The 20491-nt window shown below is 53.2% G+C and overlaps 1 protein-coding gene across 6 annotated transcripts; it reads right to left on the bottom strand.

The window, feature by feature from the left end:
* Positions 1 to 485: 485 nt before the first annotated feature.
* Positions 486 to 18797, bottom strand: GIMAP4 (GTPase, IMAP family member 4). Of its 6 annotated transcripts, none has more exons than XM_054692765.1 (5): positions 18575 to 18797; positions 7364 to 7568; positions 6357 to 6598; positions 5086 to 5138; positions 486 to 2542 (listed from the first exon to the last, which is right to left on the bottom strand). In XM_054692765.1, the coding sequence occupies exons 4-5, from the start codon at positions 5123 to 5125 to the stop codon at positions 1617 to 1619; spliced, it is 966 nt and encodes a 321-aa protein (XP_054548740.1). In that variant the 5' UTR covers positions 5126 to 5138; positions 6357 to 6598; positions 7364 to 7568; positions 18575 to 18797; the 3' UTR covers positions 486 to 1616. The 6 variants fall into 6 exon arrangements, with proteins under 6 accessions (XP_054548740.1, XP_054548741.1, XP_037371407.1 ...); XM_037515510.2 differs by having other exon boundaries at positions 487 to 2542; positions 6513 to 6598; XM_054692764.1 differs by having other exon boundaries at positions 487 to 2542; positions 5086 to 6598.
* Positions 18798 to 20491: the final 1694 nt, after the last annotated feature.

The following is a 20491-nucleotide window of genomic DNA, read 5'->3' as shown; positions in this document are numbered from 1 at the left end:
CTTCCAGCGCAGGGTTTGCTCTGTGGAGGCCTCTCTGCAGGGGCTGGTTCAGCGGCAAGCTAGTCGGGAACTTGCTCTGGTAGCAGAATCTCCTGTTGCACGTGTCCACTGCATCGAAACTTTGTAGTTTAATAAGATTCCCTGGTGGCTCTGATGGCTACTGCCTCAGAGAATACTGAGAAACAAACATCAGCCTCCAATGTTTAAAAAAAAAAAAAAAAATTTTTGTGAAAAGATGCCAACTGTGTATGACTGGGAATTTCCCCAGAATGGGTTGTCTATTCTCCATCACTTGGGTTTTGGGGAAATACAGAAGAGGTGTGGCCTTATTTTGGGCAACCTGGCTTGGGGCCCAGAGAAGCCATTTTCAAGATGGCAGAGCAGGGAGAGCTGACAGGGTCTCTGGGGGCCACCAGAGCACGTGGGGGGACATGGGGTGAGCTGGGGAAGCCCTAGGAGCACCCAGGGGAACAACAGGGAAGGAGTAGGGGCTACAGTTCTGTCCCCCGAATGTGAAAGGATTTGCTACACCACAGCATCCTCAGCATGTTGGTTAACTATAATGTCTATCAGAACACAGTGAGGAAATCCAGGGGAGTGGGGTCCCTGCTGACAGAGGAGGTGACAGTGGCTCAAACCCTCCGGGGAAGAGGAGCCGGAAAGACGAGGGCAGGTCCAGTCCACACCACACTAGAGATTTTAGCACAACATGAAACTCATCACAGTGTTCTTACACACAGCGTGGCGACTCCCAAGAAAACCAGACGGCCACTGTGCACCAAATGGGAGAATACAGCTTTATTATCATAGCTATTAACAAACACTCATGGGTAGGCAGGCCTGAGCCGAGGACCCAGGTCAGCCAGAAACCAGGGATGGGGTCCTGGGGGGACCGGGAGGGGAGGCCGTTACAAAGAGAGCAGAGAGCTGGGTGCTCAGCAAGTGAGCTTTGCTGAAGTGGGTGAAGTGTGTCCGCAAATACATCTACAATGATTGTTCTGTCATCTGCTGCATCTCTGCCCTTCTCTTTTCATGGCATTTCATGTAATCAAGTACTAAAAAATCTAATTTCCAGACAGAGCTTTGTTCTCCAATGGGAAGGAGGTGAGAAATGATTGAGTTCCCCTGTAAAATGTAACTAAACATGTTTACGTTCATTCAGAGAGAGATCTATACAGTCCTCAGCCATAAAACTGACTCTGCAAATGCTTAATCTTTCTATAACCCACATGGGTGAGGTGACGGGGTCTGGAAGGTACAAATAAGGGCGGAGAAACCCTGGCAAGATCATCTCCCCATGAGAAGACTCTGGAGAAAGGTGTGTTTGGGGGTAAGGAGAGAAAGCTCGGGGTCACCACCTTTGGTCCCTGCATCCTTTGCTCTGCGTCTCAGGGAGAAATCGCACGGCGGCACCGTCAATACCTTCTGCTCCGAGTTTCCCAAACTGAGAACTTGCATGTCCTGCAAATCAGTGAAACATTTACCAGTTGCCACCATGAGCTTGGCTGTGTCCCATGGTGCTGCAAGCAGAAGAACGGGGAGTGTGTGACTGTGGGGAGTGAATTCTACGGGGCACGGTCACCCAGAAAGTAGACACATTTCCATCACGCTTTCTGTTACTTGAACAGACGTGAGAAAACCAGACATGCAACATCCAGCGCTTTCAAGATCACATCAAGTATCCCTCTCTGATTCTCCACTTCACGCCTGGCATTTTGCTGCTTGGCCTGGTAGACAGACTCCTTCTCTGCCAACTTCCGCTCCATCTGCGCCCTGCTCTCTCGCTGCTCCAGCTGGTCCTCCAGCTTCCTGATCCTCTCCTCATACTCCTGCCTTATCTGCGCTTTCTCCCTCTCCATCTCGGCCCTGTAGTGCTCTTGCCTCACCAGGGTTTGCCTCTGAATCTCCTCCTCCGCCCTCTGGAATAGATCGTTGCTGTAGTAACCCCCTCCGTTCTGCGTCACCACGTGCTGGACCAGGGCCAGCAGCTGGACCCTCTGGGCATCCAGCTCAGCCCCTGTCGCCCTGTTGTTGAACAGACAGTAGCGATCGCTGAACCTGCCCACCAGCTCCCGAATGATGTCTGTGGCTCCCTTTAAGTAGTCACGGAACTCAATGTCCTCCAGGTCGTCTTTTCGGGTGAACAGGAGGATCATGTGTCTCCTCGCTGTGTCCCCAAACATGCTCATCATCTTCTCCGTGGCCTTGTGCTCCTCAGGCGTGTAGCGGCCCAGCGGGACCACCAGGAGCAGCGCGTGGGGCCCCGGGGAGCTCAGCAGGAGGCAGCGGGTGATCTCCTTGCTGGTGTCAGCATCGAGCACCTCCGTGTCAAAGATGCCAGGCGTGTCCACCACCACCACTTCTCCCCCATGCCAGGGGCTGCTCTCTCTCTGGCAGGACGTGGTGACGGATTTTGCAGCGAGGCTGGAATAAAACGCCTTCCTCCCGAGGATGCTGTTCCCTGTGGCGCTTTTCCCTGCTCCAGTCTTACCCAGTAAGACCAGTCTCAGCTGTGACTCTCTGGGGTCTTGGTGTCCAAGGCCTGGGACAGGAGGGGACAAAAGCCACAGTGTCGGGGAGGCCAGAGCGTCTCCACTACAGAGTCCTGTTGGGCGCCCACCACTGCCCACGAGGTGCTGCCCCAGGGGCCTCTGCTGCACAGGCGGCCATGCACAGCCCCACCCTGATGCTCCTCTAGGGGTTTGATCAAGAGCTTATAAGGGAAACAAAACAGTTTAAGAAGAGCCCTGTGTGCTGCGGGTGCAGCTGTTCACATAGGGAATGTAGGAAGCAGCACAGGCGCTGACTCAGGGCATCCTGGGATTGATTCCACCTGCAACTCCCTCCCTCCCCCGCCCCATTTATAGTCAACATGGAACTGTCCTTCCTGGCAAGATCAGTCTGGCCCACACTCCCTTGCGAGCAGCACGGGGATGCCCTCGGGGAAGACACACTGCATCCCAATGCATGCCCTCAGGGATGATGAGCCACAGGACAATGAAACTCCTTGTGTTTAGAGTTAATGATCTACATCGTGGCAATAAGAAGAGGCGATTTTAGAAATATCAGTGGATATCTAGATCTATTATTTTAAAGTACGTGCTGAAACATTATAGTCATGAAATACTGACAAATGTGGGGTTTAGCATAACGTGCCTTGACACATGATAAGCGGGGGAACTCACATTATGTGAATCAGTACCGTTATCCCCTCTTTGGTTCGCAGGGGAATATCCATCCCCTTCCTGGGAAATTGACTGTTCACATCAGAGCTGCAGAGTCAGCAGCTGAGCCCGTGTCCAGAGAACAGGGCCTGAGACTGAAAACCGACCCTCTCCAGCTCCTCCTCGTCTCAGTGACCCTCTCAGTCTGTGAAGTGTGTGTGATGTGGAAATCTCTCGGGACTGCTCAGGGCACACAGCACCCGCGCGAGGCCACTGCCAACCCAGATGCGCGGGTCTGTATGGGGGTGTCCCCGGCCGCGCCGCCCCTGAGCGAGACGGGCCCTGCACGAGGCTCCTCTGTGGAAGCTGCTGTCTCCACGGTGACGCCCACACTCACACCCGTGCCACCAGCACCATAGACCCGCTACCAGCTCCGCTTTGCCTTAGAGACACCGTCACGTCGTCCAGGTCATCGGACCAGAGATGTGGGTCACACTTGATTCTTCGCTTCCCTTTTCTCGCCTCGTTTCCCTGGTCGGCTGGTTCTTTTGGCTAAAGCTGCAAATTTCACTTTCTCCATCTTGAAACCCTCATTCCAATCCAGGCTCCCCCCCAAGCCCCCAGTCTCCTGACCGGCCTCTGCTTCCACCCGTCCCTTTAGTCTACTCAGTAGCTTGCGGTAAAATTTTACAAATATCAGTCATGGGGAAAAATTGTGGAATTTGCTCTGGCTGCAAAATCCTATAGTTAATCCCCTTCCTCTACACTTGATGGTGACGCTTTTGCTAATTGTGGGATGAACAAACCGCCCTTGGTGCTCCCCAGTTAGACACCCAGAGTCCTGGGGTGAGGGGTCAGTTTCCCGGAGAGGAGGTCCCGACCCCGCAGGGCTAAGAGGGCCTCCGGGGGCTGGGGTGTGGGTTCAGAGCCCCCCTCTGTCCTCACAGGCCGTCTGCAGCGGACCCTGCGGGGCGAGGCCCGCCCTGGAGAGGGAGCGAGTCGGGGGGAGACCCGGCCAGGGCTCAGCGCCATCGTGGCTCCTGGCCCAGGGGGCATCGCGGGGTGCGCCTGGGGCAGCCCTCGTCACCCCGGCTCTGCTCTGCGCAGCAGCCCCGCGGGTTGGCCTGAGCCCCGCGGAAGCTGAGCTGCTCCAGGTGACCCCGGAGGGCGGGAGCCGCGCGAGCCCGTGACCAGCACGTGGGGCTCCCCGTGACCGTGACACGGTGTCCCCGGCCCCCCCCCCCCCCGCGCGGCCTTCCCGGGGCTCCCGGACCCCGCCCCGCCTGAGGAGCCGCGGCCGCGGGAGGGAGGACTCAGCCCCCCCCCCCCCGCCGCCCCGCCCAGCCCCAGCCGCGCCCCCGGCTCCCCGATCCTGGGATCCCGGCCCGGAGCCCCGCCCGCGCCCCGCGCCAGCCCACGGGGTACCCCTGGCCCCGCCCGAGCCCCGCTGCCCGCGAACTGGCCGCCGAGGGAAGCGCAGCGGAGGGGGGCGGCCCCGGGGGAGACTCGGGACGCCCGCCCCGGGGGCGGACTCGGGTCGGGACAGGCCGAGGGCTCGGGCCGGGCGTCTGCGGGGCTGGAGGGGCCGGGAGCGGGCGCGGGGCGGACAGAGGGGCCGTCCCGTCCCCCCGGGGCCTCCTCCGTCCTCTGCGGCCCGCGGACGGGCTGGGCAGCTGCAGGGAGCCCCCCGCCCCCCTCCCGCTGAGGGCCACACACAGGAGCAGGCAGGGAGCCCCCCAACCCCATGGCCCCCCTGCAGGGGCCGCGCCCCGGGGAGGAGAGGGGGTGGCGGGTCAGGGGCGGGAGGAGCAGGACAGTGGTGGGGAGGGGGGCGGGGCCGGGGGAGGCTGATCCGGCCCAGAGGGCAGGGCTGGCGCCTCGGGGACCCCCCCGCCAGCCTGGGGAGCCGAGCCCCTCTCACCTGCGCTGGCGCTGGGGTCGCTGTGGAGGGGGGCCGCCATGGCAGCCGGGGTCCTGCAGAGGAAGGAGAAGGTGTCACGGGCGGTGGGGTCTCTGGAACCTTCCACAGGTGCCGAGAGCTGCTGGTTTTCCCAGGCGCTTCCTCTGGAATTCTAAACTGCTGCTCACGCCCCATTCTCGTCTCATTTCTGGGGGTTCCTTTTTCTTACACAAACATGAAGCCTCCAGTGCCCCGTGCTCTGGGGCTGCCCCCACCCCCCTCTGTGCATTCAGAGTCCTGACGGGGTGTCACGGGCAGTCAGTAGCCGACACCTCCCCAGACCCCAAACTTTCCATCCCACCCAGTTCTGCATTTTGGCGTTTGTGGGCGTCTCCACAGAATCAGACCACGCTGCACCCGAGCTCCCCCAGCCTGTGGCCACAGAGTCCCGGTTCCCGTGAATGGCATCTCTAGTCAGCCAGCGGTTTTGCAGAACCTGGGGTCCTCTGTACCTCCTGTTCCTCAGCTGCTCCCCAGTCCCTCTGCAAATCCTGCTGATTCTACTTGCAGGTACTGCAGATGATCCAGTTCCCTGCAGCTTCGTGTTAACCTAATGGGTGGTCACTTGTTAACAATGGAGCTGATGGCTGACTTTTTTTGCTTTAGTCAGATCATTTTTCATGTCATACTTGGGGTTTTTTCCTGTTTAAAATTATTACTGTTTTTGCAACTAATTTACCATCCTTGGCATAGCCCAGAAAGCCTCCTGAGCCATCAGTGTCTCTCTTTAAGAGGCTTCAGCCATCCTGCCCCCCTCAACCTTCCCGAGTCCTCTACCCTCCATCCACCTGGCACCTTTGTGGCCCGTGCCCTCTTCTTGGGAAATCCCAGGCCATCTAGTGCCCAGAGCCCAGCTCCCACTTCTCCACAGAGTGTTCTTCAGCCCCTCTCCCCAAGCCGGTCACCCCCAACAGCACAGCTTAGGTGAGGTCACCTCCAATTGCTCTGCTCGCTCAGGGCTCAGGTGCAGTGGGGTTTACAACAGGGAGACCTCGTCTGTGCCCCGCTGTCTCCCCCTAGAGTGATGATTTGTGATTGCAGGACCCCCTGGGTCTGGTATTTCCTGTGCCCCCCAGGAACAGGTGCGCTCTGGACAGAGACCGGTTCTCAGTCAGCACTTGCTAAGTAAGCAAACTGCTTAAGCATCGTCCCCCTGACTCTGCCTCCCTCTGAAGGGCCTTCTGCCCAGCCCACGCGGGACCTGTGGAGAAAATGACCCTTCCCTTATTCACCAGTAGAGAGTGTTCTAGAAACACGGTACCACATTTTTTTGCTACCCGCAACCTTTTGAAAGCATTTAGAAGGACCCTGGCTGAGCTGACCGCCCAGGGCCGGCTGAGCGTGCTGGCGTGGAGGGGCGGCTCAGTGATGGCAGCACCGAGCCCAACCTGACACGCTGTCAGATGCCGAGAAGCGCTTTTGAAAAAAGGGTTTTCTCTTTATCCCTCAAGGAGAGAGAGGAGGAAACAGCTTCCTGTGAACAGAGGAGAGAAATCACAGACTCTAAAATATCAGTTCTGGCACAATCTGCCGCAGGTGGTTGGGGCTCTCTCCAGCCCCGGGGCTCTCTCTGCAGTCTCCCCGCCGCCCGTCCACCCTCACTCAGAGCTGGGCAGAGACCCCTGCGCTGGAGGCCGAGCCTCCCCTCTGCCTGGAGACCAAGCAGGTTGTGCCCCGGCCTCTCCTGGCTGCAGTCACAGGGCTGCGGTCCCTCCTCCCGCTCCTGGGGTCCCGCTCCTCCCACTGCTGTGGTCCCCCTCCTCCATTCTCAATGCACTAGTAAGGAACCGTCCCTGAGGAGGCAGATTCCCAAGGGCAGCTCTGGCCGGCAGCACAGGGGGGCCACAGCTCTGGCCCTGACCCTGTGCTCCCGGGGTGCACTGGAGCTGGGCTGTGCTGCTCCGCCTCTGGCGTGAGCTCCCACCCGCCCCCGGAGCTCATGGTGTCCACTCGGCCATCTCTCCCTGCAAGCTTCGTTTATTTATAAATTCTGTGGGTTAGGAACTGGCCCGTACATTTTCAGGAGTCTCCTCTGATCGGTCACCCCTGGAAGAGGCAGTAACTCATGGGGCTCGTCCTTGGGAAGAGAGACAGCTTAAACTCAGCCCAACAGGGAACAAGAGCCAAGGAGGGGCACACCCTGAGAGCAGGTTTCTCCGGAGGTTGCCGACACCCACCGGGGCGAAGTACCCAATTCACAGTCACCCACTTCCTCCCCATCAACACCCCACACCCCTACCTGGAAAATCTGGGCCCAGCTTCTTTCACCAATTTTCTGGTCACTGCTCAGCCAGGATGTCAAGAACGTGGAGGAAGTGGAAGTGAGGGCGGAGCCGTCAAAGCTCGCTCCGAGGAGACCTGCCCCTGGTCATCGGCAGCGCCGCCCGAGCCTCTGCACGGAAGGGCTGTACCGGGTCAGGGCAGCGCCGCAGTGGCGAGAGTGGCTGGGAAATGAAACACTGATTAAGGATAAAGTGCAATCGCCCTTCAGCCTGGCAGCTAGTGTTCTAGACCACGAAGGACACTACAGAAAGGAGCCAAGCGTGGGTCATGCTGGAAAATTCTGGAAGAAACTTTCGGGTCGGTGCCAGAGTCACCAATTAATCGATGGCCATGGGTCCCTGGACATGCTTCTCAGGTCTGGCCCCACACCTGCACCCAGGGCTTCAGGCTGGTTTCAGGGCAGGCCGGTCCCTCCCTGCTCCTTCCTTGAGGGATGTGGGAGAGACAGGGCTGCTGCTTTCAGGCTGCTTGCATCTTTGGAATGATGTGTTGGAAGCATGAGGTTAGTTAGGACGGGTCCAAACTCACTCCAAGAGATACTTGGTACTGGGTGGTACCTGGTACCAGATGGTATGAGGAGCATCAGGAATAGTTGACCCTGATCTGTGACACCGCCTGCCACGGGGAGGGGCTCTGTGAATGTTGTCATGGGGTCCCGGTTCCCTGGAGACTCGGGTCTCATTATGAAAGGGTCTGATTTACCGTTATGACCCTTCATCTGGAAATAAAATTCAATCTGGAATTTTATAGCACTGTAGTAATTACGCAAACTGCTAACAGCTCTCAAGCTAGATAAGCGCAGACGCCCATTTCTCTGGAGTAGCGTGTGGTCGGTTTTGTTATGTAAGCACAGGCTAAGCTCCCTGTGCTGGGGAAATACAGTATCATCAATCATGCACTAGTGATGAGGAAAACAATATTCCAGAACAGAGGAACCTACGTTACAAGGTCAGCTCAGCCCCTGAGTGAGACAGGCGAGTGCAGCCAGGCCAGAGAGGAGGCAGGAAGAGAAGTTTCCTGTGGTCCTGAGGGAGATAGAAAGGGAAGGCCCGGCTCCATTGTGTCTCAGTTAAGCCCACTAGGAGGTTTGTGTGAGTCCATATTCACCGTGGGGAGCAGGTCGATGTAAAACATAGTCACTATGTTAAGTTCTAATGCACTCACTCATTCCTCAGGTTTCTTCATTTGCATACAGGGGTCCCTGCTGGTAGGAAAGTCCCCTGTTCTGGCTGACATTAGTGGTGACACCCAGGTCTGGGTTAAGTGCTTTCACATGAGCCATGATAGAGTGGACTTTTGTACATTAAAGGCTCATATAAGTAGTAACAAGTAGTCAAAAATATTCATCATCTGTGATACATTTAAAAATTGGAAAAGGAACATCAAAATGAAAATCTGGTCAAGAAAATGAGGGAAGCACTACAAAGAGAAATCATTGAAATAGAAAAAGAAGAACAATAAAGAAAAATTGAAATCTAAAACGAAATGGGGCCTCCTTAGGGGCGCAAGGGGTTATGATGCAACCTATGAAGCTGTCCGCAGCCACTACAGCCTGAGTTCGATTCCCGCCCAGGGAGCTACCCACATGGCACAGCAGACCTCTTCTGGATCGCCTACTGCTCCCCTCAGCAGTGGATTTCAGTCAATCCACCTGTTCTCTTCCCCACTTTGTCTCTGGTGAATCCTCTTACCCCTCACACCTCTGGCCTGTGCCCCACCTCTTGTATGCATAAATAGATAATCTTTTAAAAAATAAATAAATAAAAATAAAATAAAACTAAATGGTTGATGATGTCAATAAAATGGACAAATCCCTATCAAAGTGAATAAAGAAAATGTGTAAAGATGCTCAGATTACGCTCATAAGAGTGGAAGTGGGAACACCACTGCAGACCTCACACATTAAAAGCAACAGTGACTGAGATAGACTGAAATAGAAATTCTTCTTCATGGCAGAAGAATTTGATTATTTAAATGAAATAGATTTTTACAGACACAATTTAGCAAAAGCTGATGCAAGAAGAAATAGCAGATTTGAAAGCCAATATCAAACCAAAAATTAAATGTAAGTCATTCCCAGAAAAAACTCCAGGGCAAAATGAAATCAGCGCTGAATTCATTGAATACGTGAGGAATAGATCGGCTGGGACAGATGTGAGCTCCTGGGTGGGCTGCAGACACCAGGGGGGCAGCAGGATGTGCTGGCGGCTGCTCAGGACTGGACTCTGCTTCTAGGGATCCCCCTCCCCGCACCGCCAGTGCTCAAGTATCAGGTCAGGTGCTCAATTTTCATTGAGCCAACTTTGCAACTGAACGAGAGGGAGAGAATGAGGATACTGGAAATGTATCAATCTCCTGGCCAGAAGAATGTGAAGTGATTCATGGCGTTTGTTAACACAGTAGTAATTCCCTATGTGGACACTATCTACTCCCAGTCCTGAGCCGCCAGGGAAGCCAGATTGATCAACTACATAAAAACACCAATATGCTTGTTAACCTGATTCACCCTTTCTGGCATAAATCAAAATATATACTATTTTAAAATTTTCCCCAGAACACTAGTGATGGACTTCACTGGAGAGTCCTTGATGCTGGCTACGGCTCCTGGATGGGGGACGCTGATGTGTGTGTTTGTGCCTTGGTCAGGAGGGCAGAGCTGGACATTCTGCTTCCATGGTGTTCAATCTCTCTTTCCCTCCAATTCCATTCCTGCCACCCAGAGGACACTGACGGGAGCCAGATCATGCAGTCTGAAATGGCTAGTGGGTCACCAGCCAAGGATGGAAATGTGGGTGCTGAGGAGACTCAGAGGCAGACAGGCTGGTCCCACCTCAAGAGGCCACCGGCCCTTCTCTGAGATATCTCAGGTTGGACCAGCCCCACCTGGCTCCTCTAACTGTGCTCCGGTCCTGGCACCTGGAGATCAGGAGAAAGGCCTGACCTTTCTGCCCTCAACCCCAGGCATTGCTAAAATGCTGACCTTAGACTATTGAGACTGTGTTGGCCTGCTAATCCTAAGTGGCCTGTTTGGCCGCCATTTTTGTCACCTGCAGTAATGCATCCCTGCACAAGGTCAGAGCTGCCTGGTTAATCAGTCACAGGAGCCCAACCTTACAAGGTCCCTTTCAAATCAACCAGGAGAAGAAAGCTTGCTCACCCTGGGAAGGGTGTGCATCACGAGGTATGACTGGGAACACCCGGGTGGCTGAGGACCGATGTATGACAAGTCACCCCAGAAGCTGATCAGCGGACACCTTGTTGATGAGATCGGAACCATGGCCTGGGGTCTGGGGTCTGGTTCTGAAGACAACACTTGGTCATCAAGCAGATGAGAATTATCTAGTCAGCAGGCTCACGTCCCCCTGAAGCCCTAGATGACAAAATTCACGTTCTTTAGTCTCACCCATCTTTCCCTCTTTGTCCTCCGACCCCATGTAACTGACACTGTATGATTAGTCTGTCAATAAAAGGGCCAGGGTCTTGTTCGTTCAGCAGCATCCTGCATTGTGAGGCCTGCTCCATGACTCCTGCTTAGCAGTGTGATGTTGCCGACACAACAAGACAGTTCAGTCCCGTCTCCAAGGAAGTGACCTGGAATGTGACCCCAACGGGTCTGCTGAGCAGCCCCCACAGCCCACCCTCCCAATGGAAAAGCTGAGGAGAGTGGTGTGACTGTCCCCTTGGAGAAGACATGGTGCCTGAGTCACACACCCCACCCTCTTACTGAGAAGGGGCTTCAGTCAGGGTCTCTGGACACTCAGGACCATGTCATGATGGATGGGCCCTCTGGTAAGAACGGTGACCCCGTGAGAAGTTACCAAACCTCCTCATGAGGTGGTTTCTCCTGCTGTTATGCCCTGGCACCGGCAATTCCGCTCCTCTGCCAGAGCCGGCCCCAACACCTACAGGGGCTTCTGTCCTCCACTCCCTTTTCCCGCCACCAGGGAGGCTATGGCCCTTGAAGACAGAAAGAGCGTTGAGCAGCCAGTTGAAGATTAACCTACAATTAGTGTCTCAAGGGCAGATTCTGACACTTGGCCTGAAATAGGCCTAAGGAATAAGTGTTGCAGGGCCAGACTATCACAAGGGCCAGACTGTCGCTAATCTAATCGCAAGATTAGATTAATCTGCAGGATAGTGTTACAAGGGCAGATGTCACGCTGGCTGACCATTAACCCAAACAAGTGCTGCAGGGATACTCGCTCAGTGGTTCCTCAGAAGTATGGGTGTGGCCTGGCGGGTGCCCAGGCCTGTCAGGGGAGAAGCTGAGATTGGACAGCCCAGACATTCCTACCTTGGGGTCCCGCCTACCTTCAGCATGATGAGGTGGTTTCTCTTGTTCTGTGTGAGGCCCAGAGTCCCGGCCTGTAAAGCCCCCTCAGAGTCTCAGAGTCTCAGAGTCTCAGAGTCGGGGCAGCCCTGAGGGTCAGCGGGTCCTGGGAACCTGGTGGCAGCACATACCTTCGGGCTCCCCATCCCCCGCCGCCAGAGACAGTATTTAAGGGACTTTTGGAGGCACTGTTGGGTGCTAAAGCTTCTCAAAATATTGAAAAAACTTTATTAATCAGCTTCAGATATTGAAAAAGCAATAGAATTTTATGGAAAAAAAATTTATATGGTTGTCTGTTGTCTGTCACTTCTCCAAGTCACATGACATGGCCCAGCTTTCATCTTGTAGGCACTAGTAGTTATACTCATGCAGTGGAGGTTCAGGCAAAGAGGGATGGAGCTCACCACCTAAGCGGGACCTATGAACCCCTCTTCCATATAAGGGAAATGAGTCACAGACACATGCAGGAGAATTCAGAGATTAGCTTCTGTCCTGTGTTTTCTCTCCAGGTCAGAAAAGGGGGTAATTTTGTTCCAGCCACTCCCTGGAGAAGACACAAAGAAATGTGAAATCCCATACTCATGGACTAGAAGAATAAACATCTTTTATGGCCATATGACTTAAAGCAATCTAAAGATTCAATGCAATACCTATCAAAACCCCAATGACTTTTTTCAAGGAAATGGAACAAGCAATTATAAAATTTATATGGAATCACAAAATATATACGGAACCACAGAAATTTTATGGACCACAAACCCAAATAACTACAGAAATCCTGCAAGAAAAGGAAAAAAAAAAAATGGAGCTATCACACTTCCTGACTTCATACTTTATTACATAGCAACAGTAATCAAAACAGTATGGTGCTGGAACAAAACACAAACTGAGACCAACCACACAGAACGGAAAGCCTCGAGATAAACCCACCCAATACAGAGAGTTAATCTTTGACAAAGGAGCTGTGACCACACAATTAATAGTCAGCCTCTTTAAAAATGGCGTTGGGGGCCTCCCTGGTGGCGCAGCGGTTGAGCGCTGGGTTGCGAAGCTGCCTGCAGCCTCTACAGTGCCGGTTCGATCCCCAGCTGCCGGGCAAGGGTCCCACATGGCATGACAGACCTCTCCTGCCACGCCCACTGCTCCCCTCAGCGGTGTATTGCCATCCGTCTGCCTGTTCTGTTTCCCATTCTGGCTCTGGTGAATTCTCTCACCCTCCTGCGCTTCTGACTGTACCCAGTGCTTATATTAATAAATAAATCAATCTAAAAAAAAAAATCTTTTAAAAATGGCGTTGGGAAACACAGAGAGGCCTCACAAGAAAATGAAACCAGATCTATACCTAACTCCATATACGGAAATTAATTCAAAGTGGATTAAAGATCTGGATATAAAAAAATGAAATTGTAAATTGCCTGAAAGAAAATAAAGGGGACGCGATACAGGACTTTCACCATAAAGATGTGTAAATAACCCAAAACATTCACAGGCAAAAAAATACAGTGGAATAAATTTTGAACTCAGTGAAAGAATTTAATGATTACCAGAGGGATGGGGAGGGGAAAATGGGCAGAGGTAGGGAGGGAGGCAGAAGGGGGTGAGGGCATTGGTGGTTTGGCTGAGGGTGAGTGGAATATATAATATGACACAGCAAAAATGTAATCCTCAAAATTTAAATAATAGTAACAGGCATCATGGTTTAGAAAGAATAGCTAAATCACAATAAAACAATGCAAATCCACATCTATGATGACAAATTTAACATCTCACTCATTGCTAAAGTGAGCAGGAAAAATCTAAATGGACACAGAGGATTTAAACAACATGCTTAATAAACCTAATCTGATGAGCACCTGTAAACTATTTCTTAACATTTCAGAGTCAGTTTTTCTCAAGAGTACAGGGAACATTTATTAATAGTGGTCTTTTATTTTAAGTTGCCAACTGCTTTTTACGTAATTGATTTATTTTGAAGTGCCGTTGGTTTACATCCTTGCGAGAACCTTGGAAATGTAGGGCCTCCCTCTACAGGTGTGCTCCCCGGGGTGCACTAAGTGACCTAGAGATCTCACAGGTTTGAAATAACATCCACCATATTTCCTGGCCTTTCTGATATTAAAATTAAATGTAAACTGCCTTGTTGTTGGCAATTGGAGAACATGATTTTATGACTCATAGATCAAATAAGATAATAGAAATTGATAAATATTTAGAACTAGAGCGTAATTAAAACCCTGAGCTTCACAGTTCATGCAATTCAGCTAAAGCAGTGATTAGAGCTTAAATTCTAGCTTTGAGTGTACATATTAGATAAACACAAGGAATAAAAAATAGCAGCAAATATGTATCAAAAGCAATAAGGAAATAGCGAGCTGCAAACTGGGAGATTGTTTGCAAATCATATATCTGAAGAAGAACTTCACATCTATTTAATAAACATATGATAAAATGCAGAAAAAGAACAGAATTTATGAACAACAGATTTCGTTAATAAAAAGACAAAAAGCCCAATTTAAAAATAGATAAAAAATATGAATAAACACTTCGACGTATTACCAGACAAGTCTGGCCTGCATGCGGGTCCCCACACAGCCTGGAGGCCTTGCCACAGCCCGCAGCCGCCTCCTCAGACCTTTCGAATCCCTCCCTGCCCGGCGCCAGCCCGGGCAGCCACGCATGGCCAGTGTCCCCTGGTGGGAGCACGTGTGATGCATCCATTCAGGGCCGACACAGCAGACCTGGTGGAGCAGAAGATGGTGACGACGGAGAAGTGATGACGACGATGGCACTAGGGTGATGACATCACACCCACCACCCACGTGGGCAACTCAGAGACTTGTTGACTCCCAATCCCAGAGAAGACACCGCAATTTTTAAAAGGCTTAGATGATGAAGATGCCTTTCACAAGAAGGAGGAAGAACTCCAGAGCCATTGCTCAGGGTCCAGGCTCCACGCTGTGGGTAAACAGGGCCGAGGGCTGCTCTCAGGCGCAGGGAGGCGCTGACCGACGACCAACCCACGAGCTCGTGCTGTTCTGGGCTCTGCACAGCGCTGGGGGAGAGACGGCATCTCCAGAGCCTCCTGTGCCGGCTCAGGACCCCACAGTCTCTGGAGCCCCTGCGGAGCCTCTTGCCTCCAGAAGCCGTGGGTGCAGTGGGTGCTCAGCGTGTTCAGGGGGGCAGAGGACCAGGAGCAAACCCCACCAGCTCGACTCTGTGTCGCCTGCAGTTGTTATGAAGGGCACACCTCCCCGGCCCCTCAAGCTGGGGAGTTTATCATCTCAGCGGGAGGAAACTGTTACCTGCGCACACCGGCCAGAGAACGAGGGTGACCCTGCCAGGGGCTCCCGTTGTCAGGAGGGGTTGTCCGCATAGCAACACCAGAGACTGGGTGGGTGTGTGAGTACAGCCAGAACAAAACCAGCAAATTCAGATAGAGTTCAAACTGGCCATACTCTATTCACAACACATATATTTAATTCAATTATTTTTGTTATATTCATATTCAATAAGGCAGCACCTCACATGGATGGGAAAGAGAGTGTGTTCATCACCAATGTGGAGGTGATGCCATGAGCAATTAGACAATGAGAACCTCGCCTCTTTCTGGTGCCACGCCGATTCCAACAGGTTAGATACTGAGATGGCAAAAAATCCATTTAAATAATAGGAGAAGCGTGGCTGCAGTCTTTGTAACCTAGGAGTTAGGAAAATCTAAGATTTGAAATACAGGAGGTGGAAGACTCAGAATTTTCATTCCATAAAAACCTACACACCACCACCAGGTCAAAAAAAACTAGATACAAATGAACACACAAACGTCAGAAAAGGGGAAAATGTTCCCCCTCATATACAAAACACTGCAAAAGTAGAGAAAGAAAAGACTCACAACATAAGAGAAAATGGAACAAGAGGTATGACCAAGCAGTTCATGCAAAAAGGGTAAGTGACCCTTGAGAATACATAAAAGATATTAAGGCTCACTCATAACCTATTATCAAAGCATAATAAAATAACTCAATAAATTAAATTAAAACGGCACAGAGGTGCTATTTCTCACCTACAACTTTGGCAGAAATCCAGGGGTTTGCCGCGCAGGCTGTTAGTACAGACAGGGAAACAGCGTCTCCCTAACATGGCCAGTGGGGGTGGGGAATATCCCCTACCCGCGGGGACAAACAGCAGTGTCTCCCCAAAGCGCATACGCCTATACCCTTTGGTCACCAGCCCCAGTGTTAGGATTTATCCCAAAGCTGGATGTTCTGGAAAACATACAGAATAAATACGCATGAGGCTATTCAACGGACACCATGTGCGATAGCAACCACCAAACCCATCAAATGTCCATCATGGGAGACTGGCTGAGTAAACTAAGGTCTACTCACCCCAGGAAGGATGACCACTGTGAAGGAAATGAGAAATATTTAAATCTGTCAGTAATGAGAGATCTCTAGATACTCTGTAAGCAAAACAAACAAACAAGCAAGCATGCAAAAAACAGGGGAAGAAAATAATGTACAGGTGCTGTCACTCTTCAGTAAGGAGGAGCCCACGCACCCTATTATAACACACGATTACACCACCCTCCTTATCGGAGGAATGGCAGTAACTACATATAGGAAAAAGCAATGGCAGAGGACCTGAAACCTAAACAAACCAAAAGTTATTCCTTGGGGAATAGGATGGCAGGGAGAGGGATAAAAGCAGGAAACTAGATTTTTTCCAATATATTTAGATTTTATAGATTTGATCTTAAGACAATGCATGTAGTTTGCATAACTGTCCCACAAGGTGACTAGGAAAAGCCAGAAACAAATGAGGAGTGAACCTGACCCGTGTCCCGGGAGAACCGCACAAGGAGCAGGTGCAGGAGACCAGGAGGTGCAGCCACTTCACTGTCCACTCAGAGGACAGACCTTAGGGCTCCATCAAAGAAAACTGCAAAAGAACCCTTATGCAGCTTTCAGGAGCCCCACTCTACTTGTGTGTGTGTGTGTGTGTGTGTGTGTGTGTGTGTGTGTGAGTGTGTGAGAGACCGAGTGTGACTTTGAGGGCGGTGACGACACAGAAACCATCCGAGCTCAGCAGCCACAGCTCCCTCAGCGCCCAGTGTATCCTCACATCCCGTTCCCACACACGACATGAGGGTTCTGGGGCCTCCCTGATGGCCAAGGGGTTAAGCACCACACTATGAAGCCATCCCAAGCCTCTGCAGCACAAGAACTGCAGCCTCTGCAGTCCAATCCCCAGCCGGGAAGGGAGCAACCCACGTCTCCGTGCTCCCCTCAGCAGTGTGTTTCAGTAGATCCGCCTGTTCTGCTCCCCACTCTGTCTCTGGTGAATCCTCTCATCCTCCTGCACCTCTGGCCTGTACCCCGGTTCTTGTATAAACTAATAAATATTTGAAAACAAAAACAAAAAACAAAATGAGGGTTCGCAGGTGAAAATGCTGGTTCCAGGCCTGGCCAGGGGGTGTCCAGGTCACCCCAGTGCACTGGTCACCCTGGAGCGCGAGGGTGGCGGCGAGGGCCACGGGGGCCATGGGGGACTCCCAGGCAGAGACGCGGCCGCGCCAGCCCGCAGGGTCAGCAGCTCCAGGGCCATCGCCAGTGTCCAGAGGCTTCTGTTTCTGACAACATTATCCCCGAAAACACGGGTCGGGGGCGGAGGCGGAGCCTGTCACACTGAGCTCCACGAAAGGGGCGTCCAGGTCCCCGCGCCTCCCTAGCAGGCCTGGAACACAGCCTCGTGGGGGGCGGGCTCTCCTCTCAGGGTCACCCCAGCTACTTGGTGGAGAAAGTGACGCATCGGCCAGTCTGCTCAAGGCCCCGGGTCTGTCCCCCCAGACAGGGGTGGTGCTGGGCACATGCGCCCCAAGTACAAACCCACACAGAGCTTGGGCTAGGGGGGCCGCATGTGACCTCGAGGATGTAACAGCAAATGTCCTCTTGGACAAAAGCTGCCCCTTTCTGAGGAGACGTCCCAGGAAGAAACGAACATGAAACGAGGCGGTGGGTCCTGGGCCTGCAGGAGCTGCGGAGACTCCTGCACCCCTAGCTGTGCAGGCAGAGACCCCCGGGTGGCTGCGGAACTGGTGATGCTCTGGAGCCATTTGTTTCATTCACTCACGACGAGCAGCCCGTGGGGAAGCTAATTCTGTTTTTCCAGCTACTAACATTGGAAATCTGAGGTGACGTACAGCGCTGAGGAAAGTGCCCAGGTCTCCTGCTACAGGGGCTGGCAGAGGGGGTCACTTCAGTCCCCGTGACCCCACATCCACCCTGAACCACTCACACTCCCGTCTCCCCCTGGCTGCTTCTCGGGCCCAGGATTCCAAATGTGGGTGGCCTCACAGCAGAGACAGGCCAGGGCGGGGGGCAGAGCCCACTCTCTCCCTGACGGGGAGCTGCAGCAAGCCGGGACTCAGGGCAGAGGGTGGAGGCTCCACTTACGTTGTTCCTTAGGGAGCCCACCCTCACCAGAGCACCCCGTCCTCACCCCACCTCACGCCAGGGCCGCAGCTTCTCTCTGGAAAGGCTGGCAGGACGCAGCAATAAGATTCTCCATTTCCCCCGTCACTGGTGACCGGGATGCCCCGGGAGCCCTCCCTCCCATCCCCACCCTGGCCAGTGAGGTGGGAGGTGCAGGGACATGGTGCTGGTCAGTCCCGGCTCCTCTGACCCTGCACCCCCACCGCTCTGCAGCACTCTCCCTGCTGTGCTGCCAGCAAAGATCCCAGAATCTTCTCAGACCAGAACCCATCCCCATGCAGACACTGATATCTACCAGGGAGCCCCACAGCATGATCGCTCTGGTCCCCTTCTCAGCCACGCTCACCTGCTTTTGAACTAGTTGATGGTTTTTCAAGCTCACTCCAACAAAGCTGTTTGAGCTGGGATCTTCCTCTAACCGAGCAAAGAAAAGGACTGGCAACTTCTAAAGTCTCTGAGACAGGAAGTTCAGAATGGGTGGAGCCAGGGGAAGAAGTGTTTCCCTCCAAGAGTCAAAAATATGGTGCCATCATGTAGTGGGGGCTTCGCTTTTGCTACCCAGGAACCTTCTTCTCCATGTTCCTGCTAGTGCTCCAACATTTCCAAAGCAATCTTCGCTGTCTTGGGTTATAGCGTAGATCCCAGAGGGCGACGTAAGAATCTGAATCTTGCGCAGAAAGCCAGGCTCAGTGTCTGATCATCTTTCCAGAGCGGGAGGGACACTGAGCTAACTATGGTTGTTAATGACTTGGTGTGGAAGGGCCCAGGGAGACAGTTTTCTGACAGAAGCTACCTTGGTGATTTTCCCATCAGTTAATTGCTTCTCTGGGTTTGATGCTCCAGGGACTGGAATGTGCCCTAGAGGGGAGAGGGAAGTAGGCGGGATAGACAGCAGGGAGGCTGGAAGGATAGAATTGGGGTCTGGAACAGGGACAGCCTTGGTGCCACTGCACGAGGAGGAGACCCCGACGCCTCAGCCCACTAGGCTGTCATCACAGAGTACACTCTCCCTGCTGTGCTGCCGGCAAAGAGCCCAGAATCTCCTCAGACCAGAACCCAGCCCCATGCAGACACCGATATCTACCAGGGATCCCCGCAGCTTGATGATCGCCAACAGCTCACCTGACACCTCAGCCAACGAGGCTGTCATCACAGTGCCACAGGTTGGTGGCTGAGTCAGCAGAAATTTACCCCACAGTTCTGGAGGCTGAGAAGCCCAAGCTCGGGGTGCCAGCGTGTCAGGTCCCCAGCAAGGGTGCTCCGTGGCTTGTGGGTGTCACGGTGAAAACAGCTGGTGGAGAGGAAGCGAGCTGCCGGCTAGTCTGACTGGAGCCCTAATCATGAGGACCCCATAAAATGTGCTTGGGAGCACAGCCTCTTCCCGTACTTGTTGGAAGGATTTTAAAAGGACGGTGTTAATTCATCACCTGCCAGGTGGACCTGGTCCTCTCAGCACAAGAGAGTTGGGGCTGCTCGTGATCATTTCTTCTAAATTCTCAAGAGAATGTGGCTTCTAGCAACAATTTATATAGCACCAAACAAAACAGAAAGTGTTCCTTGTAAGCAGATGCAGGAGATTAAAGCTCAGCATGCAGTCAGGGCTCCTGAGCTCTTGAGGGAAGCACCCCACTGGGGCCTGAGAGTGGGTGTGAGACCACCTCTGCCTAAGGCCACCATACGGGCCACCCACACCCCCAGACCCAGCCGACACAAAGGGCTGTGTCCCCTCATAGGAGGAGGCTACGGCCTTGAAAATAAGACAAAACAATCTTCCATGCCTTTACCTAGACGGGCATCTGGGGGTGAGGGGTTCATCGGCTTCCCAGGACTATCAGCTCCCTCAAGTTATTTAGCAACAGTTCCCCCCTGTTACCCCACAGACACTGGTCTGTCCCATGGAATCCAGTGACCCCTCCCAGCAGCATCTCAGCGCTGCTGTCCCCCACCCTGTGAGGTTTGGTCAGGACAGCAGTGGGAGGCTCTGAATCCACCACCGCCCAGATCTGTGCCTTTGGGGAAAGCCCCTCACACACTGAGCCCCAAATCTCTACACGTTTCATGGGCACCATGGCCAAGGAACACGACAGAGGACCAGGAGCTGCTCTCCATGTTCTCTGCTCCCGTCAGCGCACCCACTGTCTCCCCTCGGTGTCTCCCTAAAGTTCCCTTCTCCTCCCCTCAAACCACAACCTCTGCCTGGAGAGCCCCATCCCACCCCATGGCCAGTAGAAGTGGGCGCCAAGGAGAGTGGACATCAGGGAAG

The sequence above is a fragment of the Talpa occidentalis genome, unplaced genomic scaffold (genome assembly GCF_014898055.3).
Source record: "Talpa occidentalis isolate TD23 unplaced genomic scaffold, MPIMG_talOcc4v2.1, whole genome shotgun sequence".
Classification (NCBI taxonomy): Eukaryota; Metazoa; Chordata; class Mammalia; order Eulipotyphla; family Talpidae; genus Talpa; species Talpa occidentalis.
The sequence above is the reverse complement of the archived record's forward strand: the minus strand, read 5'-3'. Positions and strand labels throughout refer to the sequence as shown.